The following is an 11,690-nucleotide window of genomic DNA, read 5'->3' on the forward strand; positions in this document are numbered from 1 at the left end:
GATTGTTTGCCAAACCTGTGGAAATGGAAGTTTGATTGGCATATGGTTTGACAGGTTTGGTAAACTTTTCGCTTTGAATTTGTTGACCTCATCAAGTCTCACAGGAAAGAGTGTATGTGGATAATTTTGATTTTATCCGGGATATTATGGGAAAGTCGGAATGCAGCTGCCCGAAACGTCTCGTCAGTGCGGTGGTTTTCTCGAGACGCCGACGCCGAGGACAAGGTCGTGTACTACCTTGGCTTGGCCGCCAGACCACATGGTTCGCTGGACATCTGCAACATGTCCATTACGAATGATCGCATTGGTGAGACCATTCTGAAGGCGCTTGCAGAAGGTTGCGCGAGTTCGAGCAGCTTTGGGATGAAGGACGGGTGCTTCAATGGGCCTCGAGGCGTACTGCTTGCGTCATGTACTTGAGGGAGGGCGAGGACGAATCAAAGTACCCATCGGGAGAGCAGGACGAAGGCGAGGACGCAACGATGTGCTACTTGAGAGAGGAGGACGACGACGAGGAAGAAGAAACGAAAATGAACCCCCCGGGAGAGCAGAACGAGGACGAGAACGTTGTTGAATTGTAAGATGTGGCTGAACGTGCGCGCCATTGTTCAGCAGATGCCCATGAGCGAAGTCAACGAAAGCATTGCTATGATGCGTGAGGGCCGTGGTGCCGGTTTATACTAGGGACTCAAAGTACACGCCGGGCTCGCAAAATCGGATGAGTGCGGGGCGAGGTGCCGTCTTCAACAGGTACCGTGTCAGCGCGTAGCCGACCTGGCGGGTGCTATCGTCGCCCACTACCGTCGCGGTCGTGGACCACTTCCACCCGTTCGTAGTGTCGGCCAGTAAATCTATTGCGTTCACGGACTCGCTGACGGTGTTCAACACGTTCCTGGGTCTCATCATCTCCTTCCGCTTGAACTCCGCTTTCACGCAGTGGCGAGCGGGGATGGTGACAATTGGGGCGCTGCCCGAAGTGGCTCGGGACATCGTCGGCTCTGGTTGCGCCTACGTGAGCACAACCATCAAAGAGGAAACGACGGAGCTCGATGCCGAAGACGATAACACGCACGTTGAAGAACCATTGAAGGATGAAGACGAGTCCAAACATCTCGCCCTCAAGGGGCTCCAGCCGATATACTGGAGAAGTGCACGTTCTTCACGGAGCTGCGGCGGCTGGTGTTTCTGTATATTGCCATCGTGTTCCACGACTGTCACGGTCGCGATGGAATCGACACACTCAAGGACACTGGAGTCTTAACTGATGCCGAGTACGACGAGCTGTACGCGTGCGGATCCGAGCACAAGAAGCCGAGCGAGGACATGAACTCGTTTTGTGATCTAGTGCGCCGCACTCCTCACAAGCTGCGTGCGACCATCACCGAACTCTGGTTGAAGCGATTGGTGCAGGTTGCTACCAACTGCGGTAATCCAAGCCAGGTAACCAGCCTTTTAAAAAAGATGAAGCCGCCTCCAAGCGTGGGCGGCAATATGCTCGAGTTTGTGCACGGCTTGTATTTTTAATAGGGCTCTGCTTGTCAAGGCAAGGCCGATCGGTCCTGTGATTGATTATGACGATTGCAAGGCCGAAACAACTTCGAAAACACGTTTTGTCATGATAGTTTACACTCTAGATTGGCGAGCTCGATGATGCATGCGGCATACATCGTCTGTTCGGTTCCCAAACATATAAAGTTAAAACGTCAGCCCCTGCTTGATGAAGAGTAGCGCTTCTGCGCTGCTTTGATACGTTCCTTGCTAGCTTGGTATTGCTCAGGCAAAACGTACAATCCTAAACACCCATACAACTTCCACTCCTGCATGGCGAAGGGATCAACTTTCTATTAGCGATTCGACGACCTTGAGGAGTGACTCAGCCGTGGGTCTGCTTGATGGACTTTTCTGCAAACACTGCGCTTTAACACTTTCCAGTTCAGGCGGGAGATCTTGACAGGGTGATGTCATCAAAAGGAAGCCCACGCTCCAAATGTCAACCTTGACCGTGTGGGACGAAGATAACAATATCTCGGGAGCATGCGATTCCGCCTTCAAATGCTTTACTTTCGCAGCCGGCGATGATGCTCCTTCGTCAAAATCAATAAGAAACCACTTGTCGCCTTCGCCTGGGTACTTCAGCACATTTTCCCACCTCAAGTCCCGATGCATCAGATTAATTGCGTGCAGTGCCACTAGCGCTTGGAGAATATCGCGCAAGGCGGTCAGGAGCTGGTGGGCGTTTTCAGGCCGGGAAAGTCGACCAACAGGTGCCAGCTTTACGTATTTCTTGGTCATGTTTGTCTTCTTTAGCTCCACAACGTTCGGGACTGAATGTTTCTTCATTTGACGATGCAATTCCCGCAGATTGCGGATTATGTCGTCACTTGGCATGTTCTGGGGATACGTCTTCACCACACAATCTTCTGCGAACGTAATCTGCACACCATTGCCTCTTTCGATAGTGCCGTACTCGAGTATATCCAGCGGCTGGATAAGATCCACAACGGGTCGGAAAAGAGTCGAAAGATTGAGCAAGGCGAGAAAGAACGACAGCCGGCCATTGAGATCACCCAAGTCGTACGTTTCAATGATTTCCACTTTTGCACCACGTTCCGTCATCTCGTCTTTCCGAATAGCTACCAAGCACACCTGCAGTCCAACAGCAGCGTAGCCGAACACGTATGGCGCAGCGTCATATCTCCATGTTAGCTTCTCATACAATTCTCTAACCGGCACTTGCAACTCGCCACTTGCTTTTTCTTCCCCGCGCACCACGCACACATTGCTGTTCTTGTAGTAAAAGCACAAATCTGGGCGATAGAGGTCAGTAGATGTAGACGCATTCGTGTTGCGACGAAACTTCCCGTTCGACACACGTCTCAGCAGCATCGCAATGAGGGAATCCCACAAGTGGTGATACGTGTCTTCAGTAGCGAACTCGGAGCCAGACCCGAGGGGATCGATTACACTCCCCAATATGCCCGCAGTAATATCTGAACGTGTTTCACGCGGATCGGGCTCAAACACTTTGTCCAAAATGCTAGATAACTCTCCTGTCGTGTTCTTCGTGGACACAATCAGGAATAATCTGTCATTGACGGGAACCTTGACGTGAAGCGGGCGTTGCAGGTGCTCTCTCAAATCTTCACAAGTCGACGGTAGCTCTGTAACCTGCTCATCCTTGATAGCCTTTATCCAGGCGTCTGGTGCGTCTTCGTCTTCCATTCTTTTCCTCTTCCTTTTGTTCTCAGGTGCCGAAACACCCTCCGGAACCACCACCAGCACGTGAATCTGTTTCACTTTCGGAGCGTCAATGCCTTCCAGGTACTCAGAAATCGGATCCTCTCCCTGCAGCTCCTTGTCTTTGTGCGTTAGCGCTTCGACGAGAGCAGTCTTCTCGCCCTTCTTCAGCTTCTTCACATCTTCTGTGAGGCTCGACAGCCACGCGCCGTCCGTCTTCGCCAGGAAGAGCTGCAGCTTGTCTGCGTCGATGTCCTTCAAGTCGTTCGGCTTCTCGCCCTTGATCGCGTCCTTTAAGTTCCCCACCAATTGATCCGCGTCGATCTCCACAGGAAATGCGCTTCCTGCCACACCAACGATCGCACAGACAAGCTTCATCATCTTTCCTCGAGGCAGCAGATTCTGGAATGAGGAAGAAGGGAGGAAGGAGAATTTCCGGCGTAGTTAAGCGGAAAAGAAGGCGTGTCACATACATGTAGACTTCCAACAAAAAATGATGAAACGCGCTACTCTGAAGTATTCCTTTTTTGCGGTAAGAATCTGCCGGGGCGTTCTGTTCTATTGCTTTTATCAGTATAGCTCGGTCGAGCGGTTCTAAAACTACCCTACCATCCAAAAGGCGTTGCTTTCACTCTCAGGTGATGGAGAGGTAGTCTCGTCAAAATAGCAGTTGGTCCGAAAAAGGTTCCAGGAATGTTCTTGGTGGGTAAATTACGGTAAGAAAAAAAACTGCCGGCGTAATGTTCTAAGTATTACTATTATACTGCGGTTGCACAGGCTGTTGCAGTCCTCAGACGGAGTGACACCGTTGCTCGCAGAGCACACACGGCGGGCGCAGTTGCCCTGTGAGGCCTGGAGAAGACGCCCAGAGTAGTTTTCAGCAGATGCTGTGGCCAGCAGCAGCAGACTCGAGACGACCGGGAAGGCACGAACCATGGTGACTGGAGAGATGAAGTTGGTGAAGAGCTCTTGGTCCTGATAAGGAAAGCTGGGTGTCAACTCCAGTAGGGATTGGAGAGTGAGCTATATCAAGCGAGGGCTCAATTGGCCTTGCAGACTTATGGCTGGCTGCTAGAGAGCACTCTTGCTATTGAATGTTGCTTCTTCCACGACTTGGTCTCCTTGACACTGCCAAGAACCTGCAAGAGAAAATAAGGGGCAGAGTCGACCATATGTGCTATGTTGTTTCGTATCTGGCACAAGATCATTCCACCACATTGATAGACAGCGTTGAACGAAAGCTCATTCATTGATTACGTTAGATTCTAAGCTCGAAATGATGAACTACGTATACATGTGAGCATACATGGGCATCGACTGCACTAATTGCCTTGCGTACTCCATCCGCCTTTCCATAAGGAACTCTGGTTCCACTACATCGGCCATCAACTCGTATCTCTCCATCATTTCGTCTGCACCATCATCAGGCATCGGCAGAAAGTCGTCGATCTTGAACTTTGTCAACTCTCGACCGATGAATGGCACACTGAATGGTTTCGAGCTTGCAGGCTCAGCAACAGCTGCTGCAATGAAGTCAAACGCGTTCTCCGGGTGCACGATGCTGATATGCGTCAATACTTTCTTCTCATTGAACCACGAGAAGTGCCATTGGTCGTTCAAATCCGTCAACAACGCAATTGGAGTGCAATTCAGGGGCGCTTTCAAACTGGCAGATACCAGTTCTCCAAAAGCTTCGGGTTTATGGTGCTGCTCCACTTTTTTCTTCAGCTCAACAACCATGCGTACACCTGCTAGCGGCTCACGGTGTTGAATTGATCTGCGGTCGACAAGTAGCACATCAGTCGTCCCTCTCATGCCGAATGGCAATCGAGGGTCGATGATTGACAAGACTGTTTGGTTCTTGGCGACATCCAGTAGAGATAGGTCCTTCTCCTCCAGTACCGTCTTGAGATGCGTCTTTAGGTACGTCATGTATTCAGCCCGCTGATTGTCTGCGCCTTCCGGGGCGTCCAGCCAAGTATACGGCAAAATACGCGTATTTGGCGAGGGACTGGGCTCTTCAAAAGTGATGTAGTCGTCAGCGAGTCGCATCTTCTTCGCCATTTTATAGCGATGCTCCGTATGAAGATCCGACAGCGAGTAGACCGACCGCTTCTTGTCTCGGTCCTCAAACACTTTGTTGACCCGTGTCTCCACTATTTCTCCAAGCTCTTCGATTGAAGCAGTCACACCAGCTTGCGATCCAGCCCCCTCCGGAACCACCACCAGCACGTGAACTTGGCCTTCACCCGGTTGAAAATTATCGCCAAAGTGCTTGGGGTTCTTGATCCACAGTGTGGGATCCATCTGCACGCAGCCTTGAGGGTGTCCACGTTCATCGAGCGCCACAGCTGCCGCGCCAGCCCCATCGAGCCACGCGCCGCCCTCCGTCTTCGCCAGGAAGACCTGCAGGTCTTTGGCGTCACACGTGATAGTCGCCGGCTTCTCGCCCTTGATCGCCTTCTTCAAGTCCCCCACCGAGTCACTCTCGTCCACACGCACCGAGAAGGCGCTTCCCGCCACACCAACGATCGCACAGACAAGCTTCATCATCTTTCCTCGAGGCAGCGGATTCTGGAATGAGGAAGAAGGGAGGAAGGAGAATTTCCGGCGTAGTTAAGCGAAAAAGAAGGCGTGTCACATACATGTAGACTTCCAACAAAAAATGATGAAACGCGCTACTCTGAAGTATTCCTTTTTTGCGGTAAGAATCTGCCGGGGCGTTCTGTTCTATTGCTTTTATCAATATAGCTCGGTCGAGCGGTTCTAAAACTACCCTACCATCCAAAAGGCGTTGCTTTCACTCTCAGGTGATGGAGAGGTAGTCTCGTCAAAATAGCAGTTGGTCCGAAAAAGGTTCCAGGAATGTTCTTGGTGGGTAAATTACGGTAAGAAAAAAAACTGCCGGCGTAATGTTCTAAGTATTACTATTATACTGCGGTTGCACAGGCTGTTGCAGTCCTCAGACGGAGTGACACCGTTGCTCGCAGAGCACACACGGCGGGCGCAGTTGCCCTGTGAGGCCTGGAGAAGACGCCCAGAGTAGTTTTCAGCAGATGCTGTGGCCAGCAGCAGCAGACTCGAGACGACCGGGAAGGCACGAACCATGGTGACTGGAGAGATGAAGTTGGTGAAGAGCTCTTGGTCCTGATAAGGAAAGCTGGGTGTCAACTCCAGTAGGGATTGGAGAGTGAGCTATATCAAGCGAGGGCTCAATTGGCCTTGCAGACTTATGGCTGGCTGCTAGAGAGCACTCTTGCTATTGAATGTTGCTTCTTCCACGACTTGGTCTCCTTGACACTGCCAAGAACCTGCAAGAGAAAATAAGGGGCAGAGTCGATCATATGTGCTATTGGGAAGGAACTGAAATGCGACGAGAAAGAGTGTTGCACGATAAATAGACACGAGCGAGCTGGCTGACGTGGGCTTCTTGGCGTGGCCAGGATGGCGAACGGAGTTTTGGTCTGGTTTCAATTGTTCGGATTGGGAAATAAATATATTCTCGAGTCGTGAGCTCTAGGTGGGCCTTTGAAGGTGTTGCCGCCGGACCATTGCCACGTGGAGATTTGTCGTGATCGGAAAGCACAGGAATTTTAAGTATGATGCATCTCGATCGTTACACGGCGAGGAGGCTCAGACGCCGCCCCGCCAGTCGAGGCTACAAATGTAGGAGCAACGCAGATTAGGATGGAAACGAAGTGCCAATATGTACGAGGAGGATATGCTGGCGGACTTATACTGAGTGGGTTGAGGCTCGACGATGGGATTCCCTACCTTGTGGGTCATGTGCTGGGTGCTCGACGCAGTTGTGGTATAGTATGTGGTACCCAAAGTCAACATTCCCATCGAATACGGATGGTGATGCGCGAAGAATCCGTCAAGGTGCGTGCGTGTGTAAGCCGGAGAGGGCAGGTTGGGTAGCTGGCATTGACAGGATCGCGCCAGCGTCATTACGCGACGGATGATTTGAGGGCGGATGGTCTGCTGGAAAACGATCGGTCAACCAACCAAACATATTTTGTATGGGCATTTTGCAAGCCCCTTTTCGGGTTTCCAGCGACTGCAAGACTGCGCACGTGCTGGGCGGCACTCGCGCTGCAGAGATGACGGCCGGCGCCAACTGCAACGCAAGCGCAATCGTTTTTCGGTTTTGTTGAGCCATAGTAAAGATAGTATTATTTTCGGTAGATAAAGTTCCAAGTTTTGATTACATACAAAACGAAAGTGCAAGTCAGAGCCATGACACATCGCTTGATGCAGGGTATCGCTTTAGTGAGTTTAGCGCTCCGCAAATTGAACGACGGACTCACTGGGAGTGGATGTCGTGCACTGGCTTGTTTTTCAACTGTACCTCGAGACTGGAGCACTAAGCTACTAATAGTACATGCTCGGCCATGAACTTCGACATGGTAAGCCCCACGATAAAATCATCGAACCACGCCGGAAGGTTTGCGCTACGCACTGAAACGCCCAGTGTTCGAGAACCATCCGATCACAAGCAGAGATCATGCGTGGTGTGTCGCAAGTGGATACGCGTCAACAGGTTGCAGTGATCTTTTTGGGAGTGACAACAATTTCCCTTTTTGAAATGACAACCTTTGGGATGAGCGATGCTAGCTGGGAGGCTCCATCAGTGCTAGCGATGCAGAAAACACTAAGCTTGGCTCCTTCTGCTATATGCATCTGAACGTTATTCAGTCGCACGTGGTAGTACGTTTCCTCGTGCACAACACAAGGTGCCGTAGGTAGACCGGAAGACTATGACGTAGAGAAGACGTACTCTTTCATAATGTTAATCCTACAAAGTGATCCGAAGTAGCTCTAAAACGTCAGTGAATGCCAAAGGGCTTAAGCGTTTGAAAAAGCAACAACGTTAGCGCAGTTATAGTCTATCACTGATAGATGCAAATATTTGGGGAAGGAGCTTGCCGTGGGGCACGAGTCGCGGAACACGCTCACGGTTTGTTTGCTTTTCATGAAGATATCGTTCGTCCACCGCCTGAGCTGCTTCCGGGCCTTCCTCATCAAGCTCTGGAAATATTCAGTGTATGACGGCTAAGTTTGCAAAGCGGCGACTACCATTGATGGTGCGTTGGATTCCTATGACAGTGAATCCGAACTGTATTATGATAGCGATGAGAAGAGCTTCATTCGGTTGGAGTTTTCCACCTCATCCTGCAGGAGCGCATTGGAATGGTTGCAGTGAGTTAGTCACGCGGCAGGGCGATGTTTCCAATGTCGGCCATCGTAGCGTTAAGCTTTACCGTATACACAAGCTCACCACATGACCCCACACTGTGTTAATAGTAGCATCGACCTACTGCGTCCGCTCTGTGATGGAGCCCATGCAATTGACTACACTCGGAATTCTCAATCCGCTCTTGGATTTCTTTGCGTTAGGCGAAACTAAATGCCATTAAAATGTATCTCACTTCGAATTCTTAGCATGATGGTGGCAACACTGGTACCAACGCATTCGCTCACTACGGCCGGTCAGTTTTAGCCACAGAAGTTTTCGTAGCGAGCTGCAAGTATGCACACACACACTTCTTTGTATGGGGCGCTCATCAAGTCGGCGTTGCAGCTCGCTGTCGAACGGCGCACGCTACGCCCACTGTAATATATCGTTAGTGACGTTGCTGGAGTTGCTCAAAAAAAGTGATGTAGTGGTGTCGTGAAGCCAACGGTACCCACCGTGATAAGACGCACATATGACACTGCTTTCCCGCGCAACACAAGAACCTGCAAGAGAAAATAAGGGGCAGAGTCGATCATATGTGCCATATCGTCACGACTCCGACCGTTCGTACAACTCCGACCAGCATCCGACGTATCACAAAACTTTATATCGCACCAGGTTGTGGAGGTTTCGTAAAAATACATCCTCTCAAATGATTGGCTTATTGATAGGTGGCATATGTAATTACGCCTCGTAAATGAGTGGCGTATGTGCAATTCTGCTGCGCCATTTTGCCATGCGAGCTCAGTGCTCGATTGACCACCCGGCGCGGTGAATTGAGGGGGGGGGGGGGGGGGGGGGGGGGGGGTACCGAGCATCGGTCACCTTAGAGGGTTGTCGCGACCACGAAGAACTGTGGATCACCGTTAATTCCCCGTCGAGCACTCCAGACGAGTACCCCTGCGATGTTGTTGTCTAACCCCCACCGATGTAGCTCAATGGAAGAGCTCCCGAAAGGGAAGAAGGCGGTTCGATTCCACCCATCGGTAAAGTTTTTATGCTCGAATGACTGCTACAGACCTAACATCAATGCAAGCACCGACTACAAGGACGCGAGAAAGGGGATCGTATTGCGTTACGGGAGCAGCTTGAGTGTGCCTTGTTGATGGATAGGTGCAGGGTCTACAATTCTGTCGCTGGCAAGACGCTGATGATGGGCGTTGATGAGGTCGTTGAGGCTTCCCTCGCGATGCAGCTGCCGAAGCGCCTTGAGTACAGCGTTGGATCCCTTTGACAGTACGCCTCGTGCGCCTAGGTACGCAGTGACTTTGCTTGACGCTGACTCTCCGAGATGGCGGACGTTATCCTTGTAGCTGGCCGATGAATCGTCAAGCGTGTATCCGTCTTCGATGAAGAGCTTCATGAAGGCAACAAGCTGCTTCGCGTCTGATTTCTTGTGCTTGTTCGTGCTTAGCCGTCCGCGCGGAACGGCAGTGTACCATGCGAACCACGTGTCTTTAAGTGGTATCGTCTTCGAGCGGCGTCGGCGCTTCACAGGTACGCTTTCATCTTCATCTCTTGGTCGCTTACTTTGACCATCATGTGCTGATGTTTTTGCTTCAGTGTTGGTGCTTGCAGCTTCTAGCGAGTTGACTCGAGCCTCGAGGCTATGGTTGACCTCGATTAACCGTTCAATCAAAGAAGTCTGATGATCGAACGCAACTTTGGCCTTCACGTTTCCTTCCATCAGGTCTTCTGCGGTGGTGTTGGCTTGAGCTTTTGACCTCGTGAGTTGCTGTGACCTGGCAAGCAGGCTCGTCGTCGTAACACCAGAGGCTACTGAGGCGAGGCGGGTGAACGCCTTTATCGTCCAGGGTGTATAGCGCACTCGCGCCAGAAGACTCGGCCGATCAGGAAGCTTAAACTTCGCCTTTCGGAAAGCCCAATGGGGTCAGACTACCTCCAAAAGTACGGGACCTCCGGAAGTAGCTTGGCGTGTGACCTTGTGTAATCCCTATAGGTGTCGTTTGTCTTCGGAAGACCGGACTCCACCTGATGAGTTGTTCCTACACAATCAAAATGAATACAAGAATACAGAGTGTGTACGTTCACTTCCCGACGCAATTAGTACAGCTGAGGTTAGACCACTAGCAAAGCCTTCCCAGATGACCAAATAATACAGAGAGTTATACACAATATACAGCTGCTACTTATTCTTTTGGACCCTTGAGCAGTGGGTCCGTACACCAGTCTACTTGTGTTTCACCTGGAAGACTGGTCACTTCCAGATGCACCCTTGTTGCGCACCACTTCCGGTAAGGAGGATTTATAACTCCTTCCAGAAGATAACTTTCAGATATATCCAAAAGGAAAATCACTTCCGGATCACTCAATATACAGTCCTATCACACAGCAGTCTATTCGATCAAATTCCGGGGGGTGACTACTAACAACCTCCTGAAACGGCAATTACTATGAAATGGGGGTCTAGAGGGCACACTCCCAACTGAAATATGAAATAGGACAGATCACGTACGAATGCGCGTCACTCGGTCACCGCCTAATTTGGTCTTGAGCCTTTCGGAGAGTTCCACGGCGGTCTTCGCGATCACAACGCGTCCAAACGCAGGCTGGGTGAACCCGGGTCCCCGGAAATACACGGCGGCTTGTCCGGCGTTATCCCAGCGTGCTTCCAGGCCAACTAATAGGGGCCCTGGAAAACACTTGCGCCCTTGGTGGCAAAACGAACTCTCTGTTATTTTTAGTCTCTGCTAGAAGTCTTCTGTCAAGGTCTCTGCTGGAAGTCTTCCACATGCACATTTGTCTTGGTTTCACTATAGGGTTCTTTGGCGTAATCAGCATCCGGGAGGCTGACACATCCTGGTCGCAAGCCGGCTCTTCGTGCATAACATATCCGGCTGGTCGTCTTGGTCGGTCGCTAATATCTTGGGCTTTGTATACTGGAAAATTGGAAAGGTCTTGGTGGGTACAAATCAGGAGCGTCTGGTCAGCCTCCGCACCCACAACGTCTGGGTCATCTGCGAGTCACATCAGGAAGGAACTTTCGGAAGGCACACGTGACTTCCGGAAGTAACTCGACATTGGGAGGACTTCTGGAAGTCACTTGGTCTCAGTATGCTGTGGGAACTTGTACTAGTTCTCCGTTCACCCTCGTTCTTCCCTGTCGCGCGCACTTCTGGACCAATCATCACTGCGAGTGCTTCCATGGGAAATGGGAAACGACGCTCGGACATTTTACGTCCAGTCGCCACGT

At 51.0% G+C, this 11,690-nt stretch overlaps 2 protein-coding genes across 2 annotated transcripts; both read right to left on the bottom strand.

Annotated features, from left to right (window-relative positions):
• Nucleotides 1-1,833: 1,833 nt before the first annotated feature.
• KRP23_11471 (Crinkler effector protein 8) lies at nt 1,834-3,618 on the bottom strand (the record flags this gene model as incomplete). The annotated part of the gene is made up of 1 exon (XM_067895794.1): nt 1,834-3,618. The coding sequence occupies one exon, from the start codon at nt 3,616-3,618 to the stop codon at nt 1,834-1,836; it is 1,785 nt and encodes a 594-aa protein (XP_067740308.1).
• Nucleotides 3,619-4,521: 903 nt separating this feature from the next.
• Nucleotides 4,522-5,790, bottom strand: KRP23_11472 (Crinkler effector protein 1; the record flags this gene model as incomplete). The annotated part of the gene is made up of 1 exon (XM_067895795.1): nt 4,522-5,790. One exon carries the CDS (start codon nt 5,788-5,790, stop codon nt 4,522-4,524), a length of 1,269 nt encoding a protein of 422 aa, XP_067740309.1.
• Nucleotides 5,791-11,690: the final 5,900 nt, after the last annotated feature.

The sequence above is a fragment of the Phytophthora ramorum genome (genome assembly GCF_020800215.1).
Source record: "Phytophthora ramorum isolate Pr-102 chromosome Unknown Phyram_PR-102_s0012, whole genome shotgun sequence".
In the NCBI taxonomy this organism is placed as follows: Eukaryota; Oomycota; class Peronosporomycetes; order Peronosporales; family Peronosporaceae; genus Phytophthora; species Phytophthora ramorum.